Source organism: Embiotoca jacksoni, unplaced genomic scaffold (genome assembly GCF_022577435.1).
Source record: "Embiotoca jacksoni isolate LCO1_2020_lvr unplaced genomic scaffold, fEmbJac1.0.p SCAF_9, whole genome shotgun sequence".
NCBI lineage: Eukaryota > Metazoa > Chordata > Actinopteri > Embiotocidae > Embiotoca > Embiotoca jacksoni.
The window spans coordinates 3,001,720-3,027,448 of record NW_027185447.1 but is presented as its reverse complement, the minus strand read 5'-3'; the positions used below and the strand labels follow the sequence as shown (position 1 = coordinate 3,027,448).

At 41.0% G+C, this 25,729-nt stretch overlaps 1 protein-coding gene across 5 annotated transcripts in view; it reads left to right on the top strand.

Moving 5' to 3' along the window:
• Nucleotides 1-23,384: 23,384 nt before the first annotated feature.
• tafa5l (TAFA chemokine like family member 5, like) overlaps nucleotides 23,385-25,729 on the top strand; it is a 45,693-nt gene continuing 43,348 nt past the window's right edge. For 2 of the 5 annotated variants that reach the window (XR_011177815.1, XR_011177816.1), the window contains exon 1: nucleotides 23,385-24,523. Coding sequence is in view for 2 of the 5 variants with exons in the window: in XM_069140160.1 (XP_068996261.1) it covers nucleotides 24,427-24,523 (97 nt within the window). In the remaining 3 variants the exon portion in view is untranslated. The remainder of the gene's footprint in view (nucleotides 24,524-25,729) is intronic. The other 3 variants (XR_011177817.1, XM_069140160.1, XM_069140159.1) reach the window with 3 other exon arrangements.

The window sequence follows — 25,729 nt, the reverse complement described above, 5'->3', positions numbered from 1 at the left end:
GGGAAAACAGTGACAGAAACACCCACCAAGCATGGATTGTTTCTGGCAAATGAGAGTCCGTTGTGCTTCCCTCTTCATCCAGATGCCGAGGCTGTGGGACTCCAAATTACGGCTGTAAATTTTGCACAGCCGCCTCATGCTTGATTACCTCTGATCTGAGTTTTCGCTCTCCCTTTTTCATTGCAGCTCTTTGTGCCTCCTTTCATTTTGTCTGTTTTACTTTATTTCTCTCTTTATCTTCGAGCTGCCTCTGCTCTTGTTTTGCTCTGTGCATTTACTTATGTTTTTCTCATTTCCTGTGCTCGTTTCTTTTGAAAACTATATTTATTCAGCTGTGACCGGTATCATATTCGTTTCTTTTAGAATGTAATAACAGATAATATAATGTCTCATTCACAATCACTCCTCCTTACACGTCTTCTGCGCAGCATCCAACTTCCATCAGCCTCCAAATCTCTGAATGTAACGTCCACTCTCTGGAGTTTATTCACTGCCTCCGATGGGGGAGGAAGGCCAGATATTCCTCTCAGTGTCGCCAGTTCTCATCCTCTCATCTCAGACACTGTTGGGATCTTGTAGCTTACTTCCTCATCTGGTCTTAATGCTTTAATATTTCATGCAGTTCAAGGCCTCCTTTGTAATCTGCAGCCACAGCACTTTTCTGGACAGCGTTTGAATTATGTGCCTGCTGGCCATTCTCTGATTTAGGCAGGAAGCAGTCGTTTCCATGAAAAGAAATAGGGGTCACTTGTCATAATGGTGGAACACTTCTTTGCTAAATGGATGCTAAGATTAGCTGCTCTGCAAGAGCATGAGTCATTGTAATCACTATGAAAAGTAAAGGAAGCAGCCATTCGACATTTAAGTGGACAGTGCTGTGATTCCAGCAACAATAGAGCACAAGCTCCTGAGGGAGGTGAAAGGAACGTTGATGGCAAATGTCAGGGTGGTGAAATTTTTCACTGCAAATTCCAATTAGCTTTTTCCCTTTAAAAAAAACAAAAACAATATTTCTGTAGATGCGTTGAATGCTTTTCCATAAAATGTTAATGTCCGCCGCTGAGAACAAGACAACATGAAGGGAAGCTGCAGAGACAAGACTGCAGTTTCAGGACCGTTGAGTCACTTGGCCCCCGACTGCTTGACAAGCAAACACAAACTTCCTGCTGTGGCTGTGCGCCTGGCTGACTGCCATACTACAGTTTAACTCCATGGCGGAAAATAAACAAAGTAATTACAGTGGGCACTTTTGGAGAAAGATATTTGCTTTAATAACATAACCTTCAAATATCTACTCGTGTAAAAAGAATAAACATATATTTTCTCCTACCCTTGAGGTTTCTAGTCAACTGATATTGTTTTTAGATGCTGTCTCGCACCCCGAAAGACATTCAAGTTTTATAGCACTTGTAGTTTCTGTATTTTTATATTCATAAAAACAAATTTGAGCATTTTACTGACTTTACAGAAAATAAATGGTCTTGTTAGTAGATCTTGTCCCTGTCTCTCTGTGGAATCGCCTGTTCTGGGGGGAACCGTCTTGTTTTGAAAACAAAAAATAATATATGAAATCGAATGATTGTATCCTCCGGGTGACAATTCCAGTGTGACGGTAGTTGATAATCTATCCTGTAATAAGACCAGGTCGGGCACGGTCACGTTGTAGCTAGACAGATAGTTATCTAGCTTTCTGATGACAGCTGCAGAGGCCGATGGAGACTCTAGCTGTGAATAGGACTGTAGCCGCGGGGTGACACAGTGTGGCCTTGGCTGTTGCTGTCGCTGTGAATGCGGCAGCAGCTAAGGCTGTGCCTTGGTTGTTATGACTATGGAGGTGACACAGTAGTTTATAGATGATGGAGCACTTACCACCACATGGATTGTGTGTGTGCCGTGAACTGACATGGCTGCGTTGGATTGAAGCTACTATATTCCAGGGCTCCTGAGGAGTATTGGTAACATGTCTGTCATATCTGATGCGCTGAAGGGAGGACACGGGAAAACTACTGCAACCATGTTCATAACAACAGACGTTTGAACCACAAACGTAGCCATAATCTGAGCAGGCATATCAACGGCCACAATTTCAATCAAATAATGCACAATAAATGCTTATTGAAAAGTGCCACATCTCTGTAATGTCTGCAGTGATTACCTAAATTGGCAGTTTATTATTAGTGCACTTGACTGACACATTTACTCTTCTGATGGCTTGGGGGGAATGCAAAATGCAAAACTTGATGCGAGGAAATGTAGTCCAAAATATTTTCCACCATGACCTTTTGGGGCACCGTACACCCTTACAGAAAAAACACATTCATGTGATCACATGTATGACACATGTTTACCACACGTTGCAACACGGGGAAAATGATGTGGAAAAGTTTAACATGGGAATCTCCATGGGTACATTACACCATTAAAATGTCCCAAATCTACATGTTCCACATGTGCATGTGGTCACATGAGTATTTGCACATATGAAATTCAGTTTTTTTTCTCTAAGGATACCTCTTTGGTTTGGATAAATGAGTCTTGTTTTTGTAACTTCAGTGAACTGACCCTTTGTGGTGTACTTTAACCTGAATCTCCCTCCTCTGTTTTAAACACAGCGTTAAGTTTTGCAGTTTAGAGGTACAGCAGTCTTGCATGGTGTTGAACAGGTCGCCTCACTTTCTCGTATTACGATATGAATATTTGACTATAGGAAAAACTACAGTAGTGAGTTTGGCAGCTTTGATTCAGCTCATGTCAACCCGGAGAGATGACCCACAAGACTTCTCGCTCTGTGCTTCTCACTCTCTCTGTCTCGCTCAAAGTGCAATTTCAGGAGCATAGATTAAATTACTTCCTCTCATTTCAGCAGCTCTTACATAGACAGATAACTTTTAAATTGCTGTAGAAAATCAGACAGATCATCAAAAAAGCATTCCTTGTAATTCACACTTTTACTGGAGAAATGATTAAATGTGGCCAATAAATTTGCCTTGTTACATGAAGTCTGAAGGACTGAGAGCTCACCTGCTGGCTGCTCCCGCTGTGGAGGAAATATGGTCTGAGTGACTTGTGGAACAGTGATGACACGTGCTGTGACAGGGACATTTATGCTCAGTAGAGCCATTTTAAAGGATAATTCTGGTTTACACTTTGACTTTTGAGCGTGAAAATTATTCTTGAGCTTTGAAATAGCAATACAAGTTATCAAAGCCAAAGTTATTTTTGAAGAGATGACTGGTAAAATTATTTCATTGTAAATATTGATCACAGTGTACAGACCAAATTTGTGGTTCAGCCTGGACCTACTACTCTTCCCGTAATCCTTCTGTGGTGGTGGGGTGTGGTTTAGCTCAGCTGCAGAGGGGCTAGAGTGGGGGAGTGGTTCAGGGAACGGTGCCGGGGAAAGGTGTAATTAGCCCGGCTGAGCCGAATTATGACTGATTGTCTCTCCCTTAAAAAGTGAGCAGGGAAACACCGAGGAGTGCGGGACCTGGAGACTCTTCACAGGTGGAAACAGACAGACTGGACCGGCGCTCGGAGGCACGGCAGGAGAGCGCCGGGACAGTGGCAGGTGGATCTGCTTTAAGAAATAAACCGATTGAACCGAGCTCTGTGGCTGACGTGTAATTTGTGTCTGAGGAAACCACACGGTAACACGAACGTGTTACACCTTCATTTCAACCTTTTCTTATGGTGTCTTCACACCTGAAAGTCCAAACTCAGGTTCATGTTTCTTTTACATTGCAGATATTTGAGTTGGTTAGTTTTGGTTTCACATTGCAACTTTGCGAGTGCACCTAAGAACTTTTCATGACATACTGTACCTACCTCCTGTCGCCATCACCTACGTAGGCTGCATCTGACTAAACTTGACATTGATTGGTGAACAGAAGTGCGTCTGATGTTGGTATGTTGTTAATTCAGCCGGGAGCCTTTTCCACTTGTATAGCAGAAAAAAGGATGAACATCGTCACTTTGTTGCCTCTACACTACTATTTAATTATTGTGATATTGTTACTAGCATTTAGTTTCCTCTCAGAAAATAAGATAGAAGTCTGAGCTTTTTTTTTTTTTTTTTTTTTTTTGTTTTTTTTGTTTTTTTTGTTTTCCAAAGCTGTCTTTTAATTTCTTCATTGAACCAAATTACAATTTCATACTTCGTCTCCTCTCTCCATGGGCTACTGGGGCACATTTCTACTTCTATTCTGGTTCTTTTTTGTCTCGTACTGTCAAATGAGTAAAAATAATCTGCCTCAATTTCCTGTAGTTGTTTCGAAACCATCTAAAAAGTGGTTTAGACGATGTCGAACGATGGTTCAGTTTAATCAGACTGGGACCACCTCTTAGGATCGAACCAAATTTGGGTGCTTTGGTCTGGAACGTGATTCAAGGCAACTTTCACACCTGCTATTTTGAATGAGGTCACAAGCGGCCAATCAGTTGATCTTAACAGCAACTTTTGTGAATGAAATAAATCTGTACAATAAACCTATGGCCAAAGCTAAGTTGTAGTAAACTAAATTTATACTTAAACAATGTGACACTTAACACTACGTTCAGTCATGCAAATACCACCAATATAAAGACGTCCCTGCATCTAAATCCTCTGCAGAGAAAGTTTCTTTTGAAAAAAAACAACAACCTATCCTTGCAGCCGCAACTTAACCGTGCGCGCCTCCTCTCTTTCCTGCCCTACATTCTGCAGCCATATTGTTTGCATTCAAAGGCAGTGCCCACACAGCTGGGGGATAAGCTAAGTCTCTTGGCAGATAAAGTACGGCGCCATTGGCTGCTGCACCCTCTTTTCATTTCCCCCTGTCTGCCGGGGTGTCAGAGGCTCCTGGCCACAGCTGAAAGATGAATGTTGCTGCACCACTCCACTTTGTCTTGTTGTGCAAGAAGGACCTAAATGGCATTGAGAGATGCTTAGGCACTCACAAATGGGATCTCTGCAGCTCTGTGTAACCTTGTATGTACAAAACAGACTGAATCTCTGAAGGTGTCTGATACAAACGTACCCAGGAGATTTAAAGTCTCATGTGAGCTGCTGCCCGCTTCAAATAAAAGCAGTGTTAAGTGAAGTGTTTGTATGCAACACGTTTGACAGCCTTGATATGCATTATTTCACTATAATTTCACGGTGCATGTGTATAGGTGTGTGCTGTATTTATGTGTTTGCATTTTGTGCATATGCAATGCCACATGTGTACTCCAATAAAGCTTTGCATTGAATTTCCTTGCAGTGTTTGGGCTGAAGAGACTCAGATAACAAAAATCTTCCAGCACTGCTTCCTCTCTGTTCAGTTTGGTTGTTCCTAGACCAGGGGCAACAACACCTACCTGCTCTGTCTCGTTGTTCTCATGGAAACGCATCAAAGGAGCTGAAAGATAGACAGAACTGAGAGAGACGGGGGGAAAAACAAGGCTGATATACGTTGTTACTGTACTGTTGCACTCTTGATTGTCCTCGTTGCTTTCCTTGGCTGTGACAGGAAGCCCTGTCACACATCTCTTTCTGTCGGAGGTGAAGACCAAAGTGCAACGCAGCATGTAGGTGCTGTTGAAATTCAAGGCACCCAAGTCACCCACTCAACCAGCACAAACCGAGCATATTTGTCGGTTCCAGGGTACGCCCATACATATTTCAGTGGTTTGAAGGTATTCCTCCATGTTGAGTTCCCCCGTGTGATGAAAGTAGGGCTGACGCATAAGAGAGCCCGGGGCTTGAGAAGTTTTGAACCAAGATTAAACCAGAGACGCCCGTAGGCCTACAGGCGGTGATTACAACAACTCCCATTAAAAGCAGCCCTGATGGAAATCCAAGGTGGCGTTTGTCCATGGGGAGGAGATAGGCAGAGGATGCGTTCACGGCCGCCTTGTAGACATAAGGCAGTAAATGTGCCAGGGTTGAAAGTTAGTGATAGTGGAACATATGCAGCAGTGACTACTGCTGACTGTCACAACATCTCCTCCGTGGCAAATAGGATACCAGAACGTGACTGCAGTCGGTAGCATGTAGAGTTAAAGCATGTGAGTTGTGGTTGCTCTCTCGATTGTGTTTGTACAGTTCACGGAAATCCCAGCGCTCAAAGAAACCTGCCGCTTTGAAGATGTGTAACAGTATTGTTGACGTCTGAATGATTGGCCTCCAGTTATATGACGTCAAACCACGTGTCTCCTGTATTTATGAGTCTGGCTCATGAGCAGCTATGACTGTACAAAGCGCAGCATTACTCAGATATAGTATTTGAGGTGAGGATATGTATGTGAAATAACAAAATATTAATATTACACATGAAAAGTTAATTTCATAAGGAACAAAAACAGCCGACTTCAATTTCATATACTAAAGGGTTTTGCCTGACGTATCCTGGCTCCACCCACCCAATTCTCACAGTTAAAGTATTTTCTGTGATCAAAGTCTGGAAATCCTGTTAGCATTAAGGTTTGCTCAGCCACTCTGAGATGCGGGCCAATCAGCGACCAGTGGGAGTGCGATAACGTTGAAGTCGAGCGTTTGTCAGTCCCTCCAGAATTTCTTTCTAAATTTGTTTTGAAATTGTGAGGCCCAATGCTTTTCTAAGTTTAATAAACAAATAAATACAAAAAAATATTTCTGTGATGTGCAGCATGATTATCATCAAAAGAAGTGATTACATATTTATTCTTTTATCAGGTAGTGCTTAAAAAAATATATATATATTTTTTTCTTTCTCAACTTGCATTTTTATCCAATTCCTGAAATCTTGAGCAAAAACCTCTGCAAATTACATTGACATTTTTGAGAAAATCTGCAAGCATTTTTGATCGCAACAATCACAAAAAAAACTCTGCGAAATCCTGGAGAGACTGCTTTGTTTGAAAATGTAGCTTGAACAGTGGTGCTGGTGGTGGAGCTTAATGAAGCAATATGAACAGGTGTAGCAATGCTAGCACCTATCAAGGAATTAAAGCCGGGCAAGAAGAATGTTCCTTGTATTCTTACATTTAGGTCAGAAAGTCAGATACTAGAGTCTAACAGACAATACTTATTCGCTTTGGGACTTGTGCTGCTGTTATGTTAATTGTATTTCACCATTTAGCACGGATAAACTTTTCAGCCTTTTCTGTGTTCAGCAGCTCTTCGCACACTTTGGTGTTTGAAGCTTTCATCATCATGATGTTCAGTCTGTGTGCTGGGTCACTAAGGAATTACATTTTCACTATGAGACATGATCTCCAGTCTCAGTCTCAGTATATAAGTGAAAACTTTGACCCTTGGCTTTTTTACAGTATTGATATTTGCAACTCGTGCAAGAAAATTATGTTTTTTTTTATACGTATATATTGTATGACAGAGTGCATTCAGTGCAGTTGTGCCACTGGTTAGTCAAATTTGTGGGTTTTTTTTTTATCATCAGTAATGTTTTATTCATTTAGTAAATCATTGTTCAGGTAAAATGGGAGCGTACAACCCCTAGGTATGAAATGTTTTCATCATTACGGTACATAACTTTTATTGTAGGTTACAAAGCTGAAAACAGAACTGTCTGACAGCTGGAGCAGTTAGTATTACAAGGATCAGTGTTTAGCTTGCACCAAATATGTTACAGCTCTCAGTTGGTTTAGCAGCAGAGCACTGGCTGACATTTTAGCCTTATTTGTCTGATTGTTTTTAGTCATATTCATAGTAGCTTTGATTCTAGGATAGTATTTTAATTTCTTTCTCTTTTTGTTTCTAGTGCTTGTGGGGGCCTCCAGCTGCAGGTGGTGTAACTGTGCTGGCAGTTCGGTCACTTTTGATTTTTATTAGGTTCGTTGTAGCACATTTTACTGGACATGGAGTTTTTTTTTTTTTTTTTTTTTTTTTAATTTCACTTTATTAATCCCCGAGGGGAAATTTCTTCATTGAGTTTTACATTGAGTGTTAATGCTAGTGTTACAAGCAGAATACTTGCAGTGCTCCAACAGTGGATGGTTGGCTTCATGGCAGCGGTACAACTGTCTGTCCTCTCCTTCACCTTTTGTTTTTATAAATTTAATTATGCGTTCATAATAGATATCCAGTTATGGCAGTTATCCAACACGGACTGATTTAGCCTCAAAATCCAGACCATTATTATTCCTTTGAAGTTACATAAAGAACAAAGGTAAAACTTTCCCTGATAATACTCATTTACTGCTGGACAATGTATAATCAATTGTTTTCTGAAGTTGGATGAAAACCAAACATTTTCTTTGTATTCCTTTTCATTACTGTCACATCCATACAATATTGCACTGATTTATGAGTAACCAAGTGAGCCAAGTCTGGTGTCATCTGCGCCAAATGTGGGCACTGAAGAAGTCAACAGGCAGCTGATCTCAAGCATTGTGCCCATTTAATGAATTATGGATCTGGACAGCTGTCAGTACTTGTATATTTCCCAGTATTACGTTCAATACATCTGAAAGTCCAAGCGTGGCGACCTCGTTTCAGAGTCCCCCAGTAACATATGAACTCACAGACTGACTTGCTCGGTCAGCCCAGTATTCTTGGGAAATTGGATGAATCTGCACGTCACGATCCACATTCAATGCCGGTGATGATGTCTTTTAGCAACCAAATCAGGATGGCCTTGGGTAATGAAGGAAGATTCAGTGTGCCATTACACTACAATTGTAAATTGTGGACAATAGAGGCAATTAACTGAAAGCAAAGCACATTTACCAGAGAGCTTATCCCGAGTTTGCTTGATTTTTCCTTAATTTATTCCGACTGTTATATTTGGATATTTTTTTGCGACCTTATCCTCGATTTTGTTTAACTTCATAATTCATCTTGTTCGGTTTTATTATTATTTATTATTTTGCTGTAATTATTGTAGACGTTTGCCCTTTTTTTCAAGTCCTATGAAACTTTAATGTGCACTTGCAAAAAACAGATAGACATGCATCCAACAAAAGATGCAAGACATTGAGCGCCCTTCGGATACCGTTTCACGTTTCAATCATTCTCTGGAGATGAACGGGATGGAATGAATGAACACAAAATAAATGATGAGGCTGTTCAAGTGAGAGAGAAAATGACCCTGGCAGATATTCCTTTCATTGTGTGCCATAGCTGATGTTGCTGGTCTTGCATGGCAACAAGGCCTTCTGAGGTGGAGAAGCATGAGATAAAAAAAAAAAAAGAAAAGATCCTGTTGATGATGCTAGCATTAATTCTGACACACAAACCCGTGTGAATCCTCTTTTCCCAGTCTGGGTTTCCCGGTACAGGAACAATAGATCACTGGCAGTGTGCCGACTTCAGCCTTTGAAAGTTTTGAGCTGAATGGTTCCTCTCAACGCTGCCATGATGCTCTTTGAGGATGTGAAGAGAACTATTTGATCCAGACTATAGAGGAAAGTGCTCATCAAGCGGAGGTCCTCCACTTTGTTTGACAGCAGAATCTCTAATTTTGCTTCGTATAAAGAGAGAGAAGAAAAAGCTGCACGGTTTTGTTTTGGAAACAAAAACACTTGGAAATACTTTCCTGCCATTTATAACTCCACACTGTGTTCAACAATAAGAACAAACACACGCAGACAAAGGTACTCATGTGACATCAATATTCATCAGACTCCTCTCCTCTTTTGCTCCGCAGGGTAACAATTTAAGCAATGTTCCTTGGTAGAAAGTTTCAATGGCAGTCTGAGAGGTTTACATCTGGGGTAGATTAGATGTGAGCAGCCAGAACACAACTTCGTAGCTCTACCAGCAGCAGAAACCAGAACACTAGACAGAGAGATAAATCCAGATGCATGATTTTAGTTTCAGGCCTTCTCTCACTAAAAGCAGTGCTCAGCCTAATGTTGTTGATGTTTCTAGTGGGATTGAGGGTCCCACCTAGGAGGATTTAATTAGCGCTTTGAATGAATAACATTTCACCCATTTCTCTCTCTGTCCTTGGTAATCAGTTCTGGGCCATTAATGAAAGGATGACTATCGACTGGCGGAGCGGGCCGCTGATAATTGAATGTGTAGAGGCCATTAAACATTCCTAATCAAAAACAAACACTCCAAAGCCACAGTTCCTGCAGAACAATAAGCAGCAACAACATTGGGAGCATGTTTGTTTGAATCGAAAATAAAAATAACATCTTCCCTCGTCTGCAGGGTTGCTTCTTTGTTTTCTTTTGTTGGGCTATGAGTGCTAACAGTTCAGAGTTTGACAGGCCAGAAAATAGGCTGGATTTCTCGGGGCATTGCGCTGTATTGAATTCGGCCAAGTTTTGATGCAAACAGCTGTGAGGGGACAGACAAGAAAAACAGTGTGTAATTGAAATGTTCTCAGAGGCTCCATCCCACATGCAAACAGGTCAGTAAATCACTAACACTGAGTGTGCTGGGGTGTTGGAAATCACTGCCACTCTATTGACTCGTACTATTGATCTGACTTCAGTATCGCCACAACTCATATGAAGTTGGCGGGTCAATATTACTAGTTAACAAGTCGAACCCTGCGTGGCCTCTGTTTGAGCCCTGTGGACTGCTGGATGTTAAAATGTAGTTTGTGGAGTTGGGATGGAATCTGTGAAATTCGGTCAATCCTCCTCATAATTTTACTGCCATCGTAATACTTTTAGATCACTTGTTAAATATCAAATTGTATGGTTATATCTAGGGGGCTGGGGGCCTTTCTGTGTGGAGTTTGCATGTTCTCTTTATGCCTGTGTGGGATTTCTCCGGGTGCTCCAGCATCGTCCCATCATCCAAAGACATGAATATTAAGTTGGGTAGGTGACGTTGGAGATTCTAAATTGCCCTTAGGAGAATGGTTGTCTGTCTTCTGTCTGTCTCTTTGTGATGGACTAGCTCACTGTCCATGGTGTACCCATAGACTGTATATAAAAGTAGACGTAGCTTCCGGCTCTGACCAATTAGGCCGATGCGGAAGTGCATTAAACTGCAATACCACCGAGCGCCGCTAGAGTTTGGCTCCAAAAAGCTTCCGGCTCCATAGACTCCAGTCAATCAAAGAACATGGCCCCGTTCAGTAAAAAGCAGGTCTCGGTATTAATATTGGTTTGTAAATAAGAGTCTCTATATCTTCCAGACGCTGTTTGATAACTTGATGTTGTTGTTAACCATCACATCAGACTGCTTTATTACATGGGCATGTATAATTTATGATCCAGCATGCATTCTTCTTATTCCCACATTACATGTACTCATGCTACTGCTAATAAATATTTTAATGCATGCAAATATTATTATATGCAAGTCTGGGGAGATCTATTAGGGTTTTATGGTGTGCTGAAAAGATTATTGTTCGTGTGTGTTTGGAACAGGAAACATAAACACCCTCACAAACTGTCTGTGCTCAATCATATTTATCTGCATATGAGACCAGAAAAACACACATTTATTTATGTCAAGATGCCATTCTTAATTTTAACATGTGTTTTTTTTTCATGAGGGACACTCAGACGTGTGTGAATGCAGCAGCAGATTAATTTCTTTTGATGATCCACACAGGAAGAAGCCGTAAAGCAGAAATCTCCTCACTGTGAATCATTATGAGGATCACGTTGCATCTTCAGTAATTGCGTGAGGGACTTTGCTTTTGCACTCAAATTTGTTTGTGTTGTTCTTTCAAGGTCCGCTGCATCTTAAAAGGACACATGCTCCTTTGCCTTTCTGCAGTGACTTGTCAACACGACTCTCTGTCCAGCGGAGCAGAAAAAAGGGTCCATTCCGCATCCCATCTGACTGGCATCTCGCTCACATTGTCCGGATGAAGGAAGCGAGAAGGGAGTTATGCTTGTAAAAGCCAAGCAGACATCTGTGTGGAACATGAAGAGATATAGGTCACAAGCTCGTATCATACTGCCAGGGTCCTCAGGGCTCACATGCTTTCAGATTTTGATCATTTTGAGATACCTAAAGCACAGTTGGAAGCTTTTCATCTGTTTGCTTGCCCTTCAGTGGGAGCTTTGCAAAAGATGACAGCCATGACATTGATTTAAATCTGTATCCAGATTTCATTCAGTCCTAATTTACTTAATATACCCTGAATTTAGGTTTACAAATCAAGATGTAAGTTGCACTCTAATGCCCCATGTTACTGAATTCCATGTCCTCTTCTTCACAGTCATTTTATTATTCATTGCTGAATCCTGCTGTGAGGGTAATTTTAGAGGCAGTATGATTGCATGAGAGGTCAATGGAAAAACACAGTCAGACACAAATTTACAAGGGGACTTGACCCAACCTAATGCAAAGACACAAATGCAAATGTACAAAATGTTACAAACTTGAATCAAAAATTGGCACTTATGGATCTGCAATAGAAATACAGAAAGAAGAGGACAAAAAAGAGAGACTGGAGGAGAATACCAAGAAAAACTAGGAGGATGAGTTGAACACAAACTTACAGAAATGTGGCCGTTGTTTCGGTAGTAAGGAAGGAATCAACATTAACAGTATGGACGGTACAAATGTAACTCTGTTCCTACTATGGAGCCCGACATGTTGCACTGCACCCCGCTTTCACAACGTGTAATACACTCATCAGTCTGATACCGTGTCAGTGTTACATTTTGTCTCACCTAGGCGTGAAAAGTCAGGGGCCTTAGGTTTAGGCACAAAAAAAAAAACACTTTGTTGCATTTAGGAAAAGATCATGGTTTGGTTCAAATGAATCATTTTACAAAAGTAACGCACGTCACATAGTTAAATGTGTTATATGAGTAACCTAAAAGAAGTCCACGTTTGCTCTCTAACCGACTCTAACACCGGTCTCCCATCCACACCTGACCTCACACATGGGACTTCATCTCTCTTTGTTCTTTGTCACATGACCTCCCTCTTGACCCTGGTCATACATACGTGTGCTTTTCCACCTAGGCGAGGCACAGTGTTACACAGACACGCTATCCTCTGCCGCATTAACCGATGTGTTATATGTTATGGTACTGGCAGGCTGTGCACAGGATATATATACAGAAGCTCAGAACGGACAAACTAAACATCAAGTGTCTGTTGCATTTGATTTGAGTTTTGAAAGCATCTGTCAATCATGCAGAGCCATACCCCCTTTGTCATCAAATTACTTATTGGCTTCACCTCTGGGGAGCTATTATGTGAGTCTATGTTCAGTCTTTAACATGAACACATCCTCCTGCAGAGCATTAAATAATGCCCGCTGTGTAGGCCTATTGTCAGTGTTGGGAAGGTTACTTTTAAAATGTAATAGTTTACAGATTACTAGTTACCCTGTTGAAACTGTCATAAGAAATGTATTTTAATTACTTCATGAAAGTAATGTAACTTTTTATGTTAGATACGGGGCACTGAAGCTGAAAAGTCCTAATAAATTAATTCAAACTTGGCCGTGTAAACCTGCCAGCAGAACTTAACATTGATGAAAAGTTCTTCAATTTAACTTGAATTAAGATTAAATGTGTTAATTATTTAATTATACAGCGAAACCACCTAAACAACTCACAAGTATGGAGATCACAAATGACTGCAGTAAAAGAAAAATGTTTCCAGAATCTCAAACCAACACTACATTCAGGTCGACTCCATGCTGAGTGAGGATACATCTATCAACACAGCTGGGTGCTGTTTACAGTTTATGGACACTAGTTCCTGAATGACTCTTTTAGAAGTATCTCTTTGTTTTATCTGACCACATGGCCAAATGCCTTTCTGTTGTTGTTGAGAGCAATGCACAATGATTTGACTGGCAAACAAGAGGCGGTGCAAATTCAAAAGAGCGAACCAATCAAAATTTGAGTTCATACTGCCAAATGAATGAAACCTGTCCAGTTGTAGACAGAAGACACTCCTGCACAGCAAAATAATGCAAAGCAACAGAACAAATGTGATGGGAAAAAAAGATTTGTCTCTTCCTCTTGTTTGCGTTGTGGCTCCGAAAAGTCTCTTTTGCTGTCTGTCTTATTTGCAAGCGATTCCTTTTTGTTTTACTTTTCACACCTAATTGACGACTCCCCTTTGTCCTTATCTTGTGACCTACAACCAACTCTGTATTACCATACGAAAGCAGATACAAAGGGAATGGGAGTGACTGTCAACTGTTTGTCACACTGTATAAAAGCTGCCCTATGGAGGAGTGACATAGAGCACTGCTGGGGGGGAGCACTGCTGGACACCTCTCTTTGAGGGTGCATGTAGTTGCTCCTTCTTGCAAGAATAAATGTCCGATGTGTTTGATTTTGAACCAAGCCGTTTGCATTGTGGCTCCGAAAAGTCTCTTTTGTTGTCTGTCTTATTTGCAAGTGATTCCTTTTTGTTTTACTTTCCGCATCTAATTGACGACTCCCCTTTGTCCTTATCTTGTGATCTACAACCAACTCAGTATTACCATACGAAAGCAGATACAAAGGGAATGGGGGTGACTGTCAACTGTTTGTCACACTGTATAAAAGCTGCCCTACGGAGGAGTGACTTGAGCACTTCTGGGGGGGAGCACTGCTGGACACCTCTCTTTGTATTCCCCTTTGTAATCACCAACATTTTAAATATTACCTAATTTAATTACATGGTTTTTTCTCAGCAACTGAGTGCAATTACATTAGTTTAGAGATAGATATAGATATAGTTACTCTGCAATGCTGCCTGTAGGCACCTTACGAAGGTAGAGCTGCAACAGACTAAAATGGCCTAAAAGACTCAACGTAGCTGGTTATTACATGTTTTAACGAGTGAAGGATGTGGAAAGCGAATGAAATGGTAGCATTTTGTCATTTGATCAGTTCTTGAAGTTCCAGAGGAAAAGATGTATCAAGCTCGTTTATGTTAATCTGACTTTAAACAATGCAGCCTTGTATGAACTTTGGAAGTTTGATGGCTTTAGAATGGCTACAACTGTAGGAAGCTGCTTGTTGTGATGTGTACAAAGAACTTAGCTCCAGAACTGAGAGCATCATAATGGAAGTGGCTCAAGAGAACTGTGGTGATCTACAGTCATTTCAGCCCACCAAGCACTGAACATACTGCGACTGAGAAACTAAATAGTTTTTTCACTTTAGTTTGTCCTCTGACAGTTCATCAATGGAGCTCTCGCAGGACCCTCCTTCTGTGCTGGTAAGTACTAAATACTTGAATATGATTTTTTTTTTCTCTTTTTTTTTCTCTCTTTTTTTTTTTTTTTACAAAAACAGAAAGTTACATGAGTTAAAATCAGCTGCAGGACTACTTCAGTGTTAATGCTGACTTACATAGTTAAATGACATAAAAACACTGTATTACACAGGCTATATTGAACATTCGGTTGTGTGTTCTGCATTTATTTAGTTACAATTTCACTCCTGTAGTGTGAAAGTTAGTCAGAAACATCAAAAACAATCTTTTAGTTCAGGTTCAATTCATGGCCCTATTGACTTATTACAAACAGCCAAAGAGGTGTGACCATGAAGCCATGTGGACTGTCATCCTACATCAGCAGCTCTACATGGACCCTGTGGGCTCTCTGTGCTTTTCTGCACCTCGTGTGTTTGTTCAACTTGGTGTCAGAAAGAGTTCACGGAGACAAAACTACAAACACAAAATAAATAGTCTTACTGTGTGTGAGTGAAGACAACCTTAGAAACAAATGAAATGCTTGTTTAAAGTTTAATTTCAACTGCCAATAAATACATGTTCACTTACAAGTGAATTACATGCTTCAAAACAAACAGTGATCCATTTATTAACTAGATGATGTTGAGATCAGGGCTGGTGACTGTTGCAGGACTTCTTTTCTGATCTCTGAACATAGTTCTTTATAACTCTGGCTGTATTTTTGTATGTCCTTGTCCTGCTGCCTCTGACTGTAGTGCAGAATAGATAAGTGCCTAAAACATTTACGCTGTACTTTATGTAGTTTGTTTGAACTAAACCAAACAGGTTAAGTTGTCAGTAGTTTTAAAGTGAATGCTGTGTTTTTGTGTTTCCAGATGAATCTCCATGAACCCTATGCGCTTCAGCAACAACAAGCACAGGACAGAGAGATGAACCTGTCGACCCAAAACGCCCATCTGAGCATCGAGGCTCATCGTCTCGTCTCCCAGAAAGAACTGGAGAGCAAAGAAGTAAAGCAGTTTTACTGTTAACGTGATTGTAGCTTCTACTACAAACACAGTTTCATCATTTCTTCTCCAATAGTAAAAGTTAAAGTGAATCTTTGGTATCTCACAAAAGGACAAAACATGACGCACATTTGAGAAGTAGAAAAGTTACACGTTGATTTTTAAACTGAAAGTTGTTTAAATAAACTCTGATTATCTTTTCATTGTAGAAAATGACCAGTGACGGTAAACATGCTCACCTCCACCCTGAGATCATCAAAGTGATGCAGAAACAATCTTTGCATCACACTGTGGAGAAAGACGATGGCCAGATGGAGGCAGAAGCCAACAAACTCTCTGCTGAGGAAACATGGAGGACATTTTTAAGTGAAGAGGCACACATAAACAAAATAAAAGAGAAGCTGGAGATGGAAAGACAAACAATGACCAGAGAGAGAGAGGTCTTTCAAAAAGAGTGGGCTGAAATGATGGAGACGAGAAACGCCTTTCAGTTGGAGAAGGAGAACATGGAGAAAGAAAGAAAAACCTTCAAGAAAGAACTCAGGGTGAATCAGAAGAGAAGGAAGGCCTTTAATGCAGAGAAAGATGCCATGGCTGATGACAGAGAGTCGTTCAAGATGGAAAAAGACGAGATAGCAACCATGAGGGAGGTCAACCTTCAAGAGAAGACAAACCTCCGGAAGATGAGAAAAGATTTTCAGCTTGAGATGAAAAACATAGAAATAGAAAGAAAAGCCTTCAACAATAAACTTAAGGCCAAACGTAGAAGGAGGAACGCCTTCAACGCTAAAAAAGATGCTATGAATGAAGAAAAGAAGGTGTTGGAGGCAAAAAGGGAGAAGATGGAAGAGATGAGGAAAGCCTACATTCAAGAAGAGGAAGATATCCAGAGGATGAGGGAGGCCTTCGAGTCAGAGAAGGAGAGCATGAGAAAAGAAACAGAGGTCTTTAATAAAGAACTCAGGGCACAACGAATGAGGAGGAAGGCCTTTAACGCAGAGAAAGATGCCATGGCTGATGACAGAGAGTCGTTCAAGATTGAAAAAGATGAGATAGCAATATTGAGGAAGATTTACCTTCAAGAGAAGACATGCATCAGGAAGATGAGAGACACTTTTCAGCTTGAGAAGCAAAACATAGAACAGGAAAGAAAAGCCTTCATCAAAGAACTGAATGCCAGATGTAAGAGGAGGAACGCCTTCAATGCTGAAAAAGATCCTATGAATGAAGAGAGGGAGGTGATGGAGGCAGAAAGGGAGAGGATGGAAGAGGTGAGGAAAGCCTACGTTCAAGAGAGAGCTGCCATCCAGAAGATGAGGGAGGCTTTAATGAAAGAGGCAGACGTGGTCATGAATAAACAAATGGCATTGCTGGTAACTGAGAGATCCACCAACGTGGCCATCACGACCAGAGCTGTCAACGTGACATGTCAGTCATCGTCCAGCCTCTCTTCTGTTCTGACCTGCGGTGATCAACAGAGTAACTGCAGCTTCACCAAGAAACGGAAACATCCCAGAACGACCAGGGGGCGGACTTGAAAACCTTCACAATGAGCCATCAATTAAATATGTATATAAATGTAAAAATGTATATAGTACAGTACTTTGAGTTATTTCATTCTTACTGAAGACATGGTGTAAAATCAAGGTAGAAATGTGAAATCTTCAAGTTACATGCAGTTTATCTTGAAACTTCTACTTTATGTCTGCTATGTAGGTCAACAGAGTCCACTCATTTTACATACAGTATGGTGCAACTTTCATTATGTGTTTAAACTTCAAAATGGGGCTGCAACTTTAGGAACCTGCATATTTCCTGTGTCTCGTTTGTCTCGAACATACAGTGCATCTGGAAAGTATTCACAACGCTTCACTTTTTCCACATTTTGTTGTTACAGCCTTATTCCAAAATGGATTCAATTATTTTTTTCCCCTCAAAATTCTACACACAATACCCCATAATGATAATGTAAAAAAAAGTTTTGGGGAATTTTTTGCAAATCTATAAAAAAAAAAAAAAAAAAAAAAAAAAAAAAAAAAAAAAATCACATGTACATAAGTATTCACAGCCTTTGCCATGACACTCAAAATTGAGCTCAGGTGCATCCTGTTTCCACTGATCATCCTTGAGATGTTTCTACAACTTGATTGGAGTCCACCTGGTAAATTCAGTTGATTGGACATGATTTGGAAAGACACATACCGTCTATATAAGGTCCCACAGTTGACAGTGCATGTCAGAGCACAAACCAAGACATGAAGTCCAAAGAATTGTCTGTAAACCTCCGAGATAGGATTGTACCGAGGCACAGATCTGGGGAAGGGTACAGAAAAATGTCTGCAGCATTGAAGGTCCCAATGAGCACAGTGGCATCCATCATCCGTAAATGGAAGACGTTTGGAACCACCAGGACTCTTCCTAGAGTCGGCCGCCCGGCCAAACTGAGCGATCGGGGAGAAGGGCCTTAGTCAGGGAGGTGACCAAGAACCCGATGGTCACTCTGACAGAGATCCAGCGTTGCTCTGTGAAGAGTAAATACTTATGTACATGTTATATTTTCGTTCTTTATGTTTAATAGAGTTGCAAAAATTTGAAACAAACTTTGTTCACTTTGTAATTATGGAGTATTGTGTTTAGAATTTTGAGGACAAAAATGAATGTAATCCATTTTGGAATAAGGCTGTAACATAACAAAATGTGGAAAAAGTGAAGCTCTGTGAATACTTTCCAGATGCACTATATATATATCCTATGGAGCATTACTTTAAGTTCCTCGTGCAAAAACAAAGTCACAATTTAAAGTGTTCAGTTTTGAGTTCTCCTGATGACTACACCGACTGTGCAGTAGAGGAAATATCTGCCCGCTGTTTGAATATTTTGCAGAAGACGGGTCCATTGGAGCAGCTGCTCCAAGGCACCATATGCTCCTCTCCGGCATAGAAGCAGAGCCGATGAACAGCCGGTGGCGGTAAACGAGGGCTGGAGATATGAGTCCACGTACTGTAGCTGTGGCCTGTCTTGGTTTGATACTAACAAATCACATCCCTGAGATGCCTACATATCCCAGTGTTCATGCTCATAAATTCTGGGGGTCCTAATTTGCTTTTTTTTTTCCCCCCAGTAATTTAACAAATGTTGCAAATTAACTGGAACAAATTCTCCACCTGTTCCAGCAAAACCATGTTTATGAGAAAACTTGTGAACAGCTACAATTAAAAAAGCAAAAACTCTGCTGCAAGGTGCAACGGTAGCTTTTGGAGAGTAAACATATGAACAAAATTTTTACTGACCTTTGGGTTCACACCACTGTGTCCCTATTGTAGTTTCTTTGAGCAAGAAACTGAATCCCACCAGACCTATGGCTGCTTTTTTGTAGTTGACCTCTGACCTCCCTATCAGGAGACCCCCTATCTTAACCTACACACAGACCAGCACTGCCTACACAAGCAACTGTTTCTTCTCACCTGTCTTATGTTCACACAATAAGCATTTCATGGTCTATAATACACAACAAATGAACAAATGCAATATTTTGTTTGGTGTGTGAGAACATCATCGTGTTATTTGAGCTTTGCCGTGCCATTTATTACAGAACTGTGTTGACTGCACTCAGCGTTTACATACCGTATAATCAAAACAACTAGTATAATATATAATTTGCAGTTTTATACAAACATAACGCACCAGACCTTCTAAAACGGCATTGAGAACCTTCCTCTTTTGAGAGTATGTGTTTACCTAATGTGCGCTTATCTAAATCTCTCTCTATTTGTCCCTCCTTCAATCTCTCTTTAAAAAAAAAAAAAAAAAAAAAAAATCAAAGAGTTTTTGATCTACTCTAACTCAGACTGCACTCAATTTGAACATCATTTTGGACAGAAATGTCCGCCAAATTAATAAATGTGAGTGTAATTAGATTAAAAAATACAATTGCTCCTTTGTTCGTGTTGGAAATCCTTCCATCTCTTGATTCAGCTTTGATGGTCTTCAGCCCCCTTGTTATGTCAAAGAGGAGAACTCCCTCTACACTGATGTCAGCACACTTCAGCTTTATTGTTCCAGCTGGAAGTGCTGCAGCCTGAGTCTCAGCCTCACTCTGTCGCATTTCCTCAGCAGTGCTTTGTCTAAACAGTCCCAGTTCATTTTACAAATCTACATTACAATATGTTTTCTATATCCAGTATACTTGGATATATAATGTTTCTCACCAGGATTTAAAAGCATTCACAGATAATTGAAGATGTCATCTGCATTTTTTTTTTTTTTTTTTTTACAGCTGTCAACACTGCTGGCACAGCTGCAGGATCACACACATATTAGAGTTTTACAAAATAGTCCCATTTTTAAATCAGACAATTTGACATGACATAACAGGAAAAAGCACAGGTGTTACTAATGACGTTAACAAAGGCTCTGTTCTATTCAAGTGTCCCAGGAAGCTGTGACCATGAGTCAACATGCACAATAGGACCCTGAAAGTGAAGCAGCCACCATTAATCTCATTATGTCCAACACCTGTGCTTTTCCTTTGGTAATATGTCGGATTTTCTGAGTGTAACTAAACTGCATTAAAATGTTACTTGATTAATCAGGCTGACAAAATAGCGTGATGTGAGTTAATAAGTGACTCCACAGCTGCTAAACTGTACAAACAAGGCAATAAGTATTTGTAAAATTTACTTTGTCCAGCTTCCTGTTGATTGGTGGAACTATGGGCAACTGTGCAGGAAGCCAGTTACACAAGCTAACAAGTCAGAGGCTACAATAAAAGCCCACTTGGGCGCAGCAGAAAAAAAACTAGAATGCCACACTACATCTAAAATAAACACAAGACAACTTGCACATATTTGGACATCTGAATTGACTGTTATCAGACTAAATAGGCTATTACCATCAGATATATGTGACAAATGTATGGGCTAGTACACAAATACTGAACTTATCAGGCCAACTGCAACTACCTTAGCAGGCTAGAGGGTCACAGTAAGTGAGAACTTTAGTGGTCGTAGCAATTAAGACGGGAGTGAAAGAGAAAGTCATGTGATGTCCTATAAAGAGTGACAAAATCCGTATAATGAGGCCAGTTGGTGGTTTTTGGATGAATGAATCACAGCACTTTTACCAAGGAGATCAGTGTTCTTGTCCCGTTCGTGTCCCGTGTGTAAACAAAAGTGCATGTCAAGTGCAAGTGTATGTCATTGATAATAGCCTCCTGAAGCTATCAGAAGGTTCTGCAGACCCCTGCTAGCCTATATAACTGGGGCAGATGTGTGCTGATAAGTGCCCATTTAGTCGTGTAACAGCAGTTCAAACGAAATGATTTGGAGCTTAATTTCTGACCACTTAATGAATGTGAGCCCCAAATTTACTCTTTTAAACTCTGCTTTGGTCTGCATCAATAGTAGATTGTTTTTAAAAACAACTCCCAAAAATGACACCATGAAAACAAATCCAACATAGTACATTTGAAGGTTGTAAAGCCAAAACAATGAGCTGAAATAAGGCTGTGTAATAGGCTCATTCTTTACTGCATGGACGACGTTCACAAGTGACTGACTTACAGAGTTATTAGCAGAAAAGGTATCAAAATGCAGCAGGGTGGACCCTAAAAGTGATCTGTGTCTGTATTGGATTTCTGTTACTGATGTAAAAACATTGTAATATCTCAGCTGGTTGAGATGGAGGAAGTTCCTCACATCATATAGTGTTGAGTAGTTTAATCTAAAGTTATGCATATTTTTTTGGTCATTAAGATGACTATGTTTTGCACGTAAACTCAATATTCAAGGTAACTCAGACAGGAAAAGAAGTATAGAATAGCATAAAATAGAAATCCTCACAAGGAAATCAAAACTGTAATAAACTTCAGTACTTGAGTTAAAAAGCATAAATCATGTGTGCCAGCGTCTTTGAGTCATAATTCCTAATCTTCTCACATTCATGTTGAGCACAGCCTTTTTAAAATGCATCTACAGTATCGTATCACTGGTATTACCATTCTTACAATCCACACATGCCCAAATGCAATTAAAAAAAAGAAGTCTGGATATTATTGGTAAACATGAAAATAAACATGAGGGGTAAAAAAAAAATAAAAAAAAAAAAATAAAAAAAAAATGGCAGAATTTCCACAACCCTGTCAGTCACAGTGATGGATTATGATTAATTACACTGCAACCCCTGCTGGGACATCACTCAGACAGACTGAAAGGTGGTTCGTCACTCTGATAGCTGAGCCGAGCTGCAGACGAGAGAGGAAAACAAACCTCGTCTCAGCAGCTCAACTCTCATTTATAGTTCTCAAACCATCGTCCGAGTAAGGTAACCTGGTCTCAGTAATGCAGAAAACATCAGCAGCTATAAAGACGCAGAGCCCTGAAGGTGGAAAGTGGCCAAAGTATCCCTTTAATACTCAACAAATGCATATAGTCTTTGCAGTGTGCGGACCAGTCATTTTTCATCTATTACAGCGCTGATGTGGCAGGCCTTGGCCCGAGCCAATACGTCATCATAAAAGCCATTCAGTGAAAGGCTGATAGCACAGCAGCACACTGGGGGAACTTCTCCATCTGCTAATAAAGTGCACATTCACTGGTCATGGAATCTGGTGAATGTGTGCGCATGAGGAGGGGGGTGAGTTATTGTAATGGTCCTCGAGTGGCAGGGGAGTCCTAAATGGAGCTCTTTTAGAAGATAGACTGGCATCTGCAGGGGTTTAGCTCTCTCTCTCACACACATACACACACTCACATACATACACATATATATATATACACACACACATATATATATATATATATGTGTGTATATACTGTATATATGTGTGTATATATATATATATATATAGCTACACAGACTCTGGGAAGAATGTGGCCCTTTGTACGCACACTCAAGTCTTGATGTGATATTAGGCTGTATATAATAATGAAGCTTCTGCTTTAAAGAGCTCTGAGGCACCCTGCATGCCATGGCAGCGGTCCTCTGAAGGAACAGACCTCTCACATTTCCCCAGAATGCCAGTGTGCTAAATGTTAACTACTATAGTCCCCAGACCAGGCAGCCCTCAAGGGCGTTTACCACCTCTGAAAAAGAGGGATGAAAGACATGGAGGGGGGAAAGTAACATTTCACAAAAGGTGGAGCCTGGTACTTCTCTGTGTCTCCCTGTGGGCTCAGATTGGATTTCTTAATGTGTATTTATAAGCATCATCATGTACAGTTTGGGATTTATAGCCCGGGAGCTAAAAGTTTGTGCGCACTTTGAGGGAGAATTGGGGCACGGTGTTTGTGTGTGTGTGAGAGAGAGAGAGACTCCCACAGAGAGAGCATCTGAAAACATTGTAACTCAAGGCAACTCAGGGTGCAGCAGCAGCAGCAGCGTTTCCATGGATTAAAGGGGGGGGATACCCTCCTCTTAGAATAAGGCTGGTTTAACACACTCAGCTGTAGCCGACACTTGACTTTGCGAGGAGAGGAGCTTTTTCCTCGAACCCGAGGAGCAGCGGCATCACCTAGAATTCCCCATAGCCCTCCACAAAGGCTCATACAGGTGACAAGTGCGGCCAACTTCACTGCTCCTCCACCGCCTGCGTGTGTTGACGCACTCCGAGCGCGTTTTGTCCAGGGGCATGTGCGTTGCGTGAGACCTGCGCCGCTCCTGTTTTGACGTGACATTTCGCTGCGCTTTGGTGCATATGTGGCCACATATGACGCATCTGCGCCTTTAGCTGTTTGTCAAGAGCCGGTTTTGGGGCGCTGGAGTGTCGCGTTTTTCGGAAGTTTCCGTGCTGATTGGTATGTTAGTCATGTCCGCCTGGGTTAACTTGCGCGTTCCTCCGTAGAGTCACACGGAGCCCGGCTCAAAGCAAGAAGTTGGTTGGGAACGATGATAATAACTGCGTAGCGCAGAGGACCAACAGAGAAGTGGCAGCGGCGTTCAGGGGGTGTTGAGCGGCTGAATTTACTACCAGCATCTCCGTGTGAGGAATCAAAACTGCGGGGCAGTGCTGCTGCTCACTCCTCTTCATCAGCACACTTCCAGTTTTTTCGGCAGAAGCCTGCCAGTGAATTCCAGTTCCTGAAACCACAGCTGCGTAAACTTGGCCAGATCTGGCGACATTGTAGCCTGTGTGTGTGTGTGTGTGTGTGTGTGAGAGAGAGAGAGAGAGTGTGTGTGCTGAGCAGCCTGGATGGATATGCGGCTCACCGAGGGAATTTGAAAAGCAAGGGGGGATTACTATCAGTCCCTCTCCTATTATAACCTCAAAATGGATGCCGACGACAGGCTTTGGAGACGCCACTGGATTAGCCACTCTTCCGTTGATCTGCTTGACATCTGAGCGGCACGAGCGTTCAAAGTTTGGATAATCTAAAAGGCTGAAGGTGTAGGATGCAGTCTGGAGTGAAGACGCTCTCCGCAGGTGGAGGTGCGTCACTCTGCTGCCTACTGCTCCTCTGGCTCATCTACTCCCATCTGCTCAGAGAGGGTAAGGACACTTACAGCTATTTATTACTTTGCCAGCAGCAGCAATGTCTCTGAGGTCTTCTTATTGGGATGCAGCTGCACATGGTGTGGTCAGATCCTATAATCCTGGAGGAAAAAAAAAAAAATCCATAATAATGTCCAATAAAACAGCCTTTAATGTATCCCAGCTCATCACTCGTCAATTTATGGTGACCTTGTTGAACCTTATGGTGTATTGTAATCTGAATTGGTATCTCTATAATAATAATATTCCCAAACAGTGTATAGTGACATTATTATTTTAAATAGTTTAATTTGTATATTGTCTGATGCTAGAGACCATATTTTTTTAATTTGTTTTTCTCAACAGGACACGTTTTTAAAGTTTAATCTGTGAAATTTGAAATGTATTTTAAATTGCCAAACTACCCTAATAACTTTCCCTATTGTAATCTAATGCTGCAACATAAATCAGGCTCTCTGCTACCTTGTGGAATGATAATTTAGTGAATCCATTACTGAGCATCACAGTTTAATATTTTTAATTCTTGGTGCCGACAAAAAGAGGCCTGATTTCTGCCAACAGAGCTTTGTAATTTCAATTGGGTTAAGGCTGTATCCATCTATGCCGTGCTTTTCCTTGAATAATACATCCAGTAGTGCAATTACACCTTCACCCTGACACAGAATAGAAAGCAAAAGGATGTTTCCCTGCACCTCATTGGCTGCTGTCCATGACAGTACATTTCGGATCCCAGCACAGTCAAAGACACAGAGAACTGGCTTAAAGCAGTGCAACTTGTTGGGAGATGTTGAACACTAAGTTTGCAGATTAGATCTTTTAATCAAGCATTGGCCAGCAGCATAATTACCACTGTGGAGGAGGGATAGTGCCTACATCAATGTCTTTGGCAGCTTGCCGGGAACAAAAGTAGACAGTAATGTGAAAAATGAACTGCCCGTGTGTTGAAATGTGCTCCCTTTGCCTCTAATTTGCAGTGTTTTCTCCCAAAATGCTGCTGTCACCAGCCTCTTATTGCCACCCCTGAACCGTCTCTCAAGACTGTCCATATTATCTGAGGAGCCACAGCAGCCCTCCCCTTCCCCTCAGCCGTTTGTTATGGTCTCATTTTCATCTGAAAATGATCTCATTAGTGCATTATTGTACAAATCGCTCAATCAATTTCTTGTGAACTTTGCTCCCCTTAATATTCTCAGAGAAAATGGA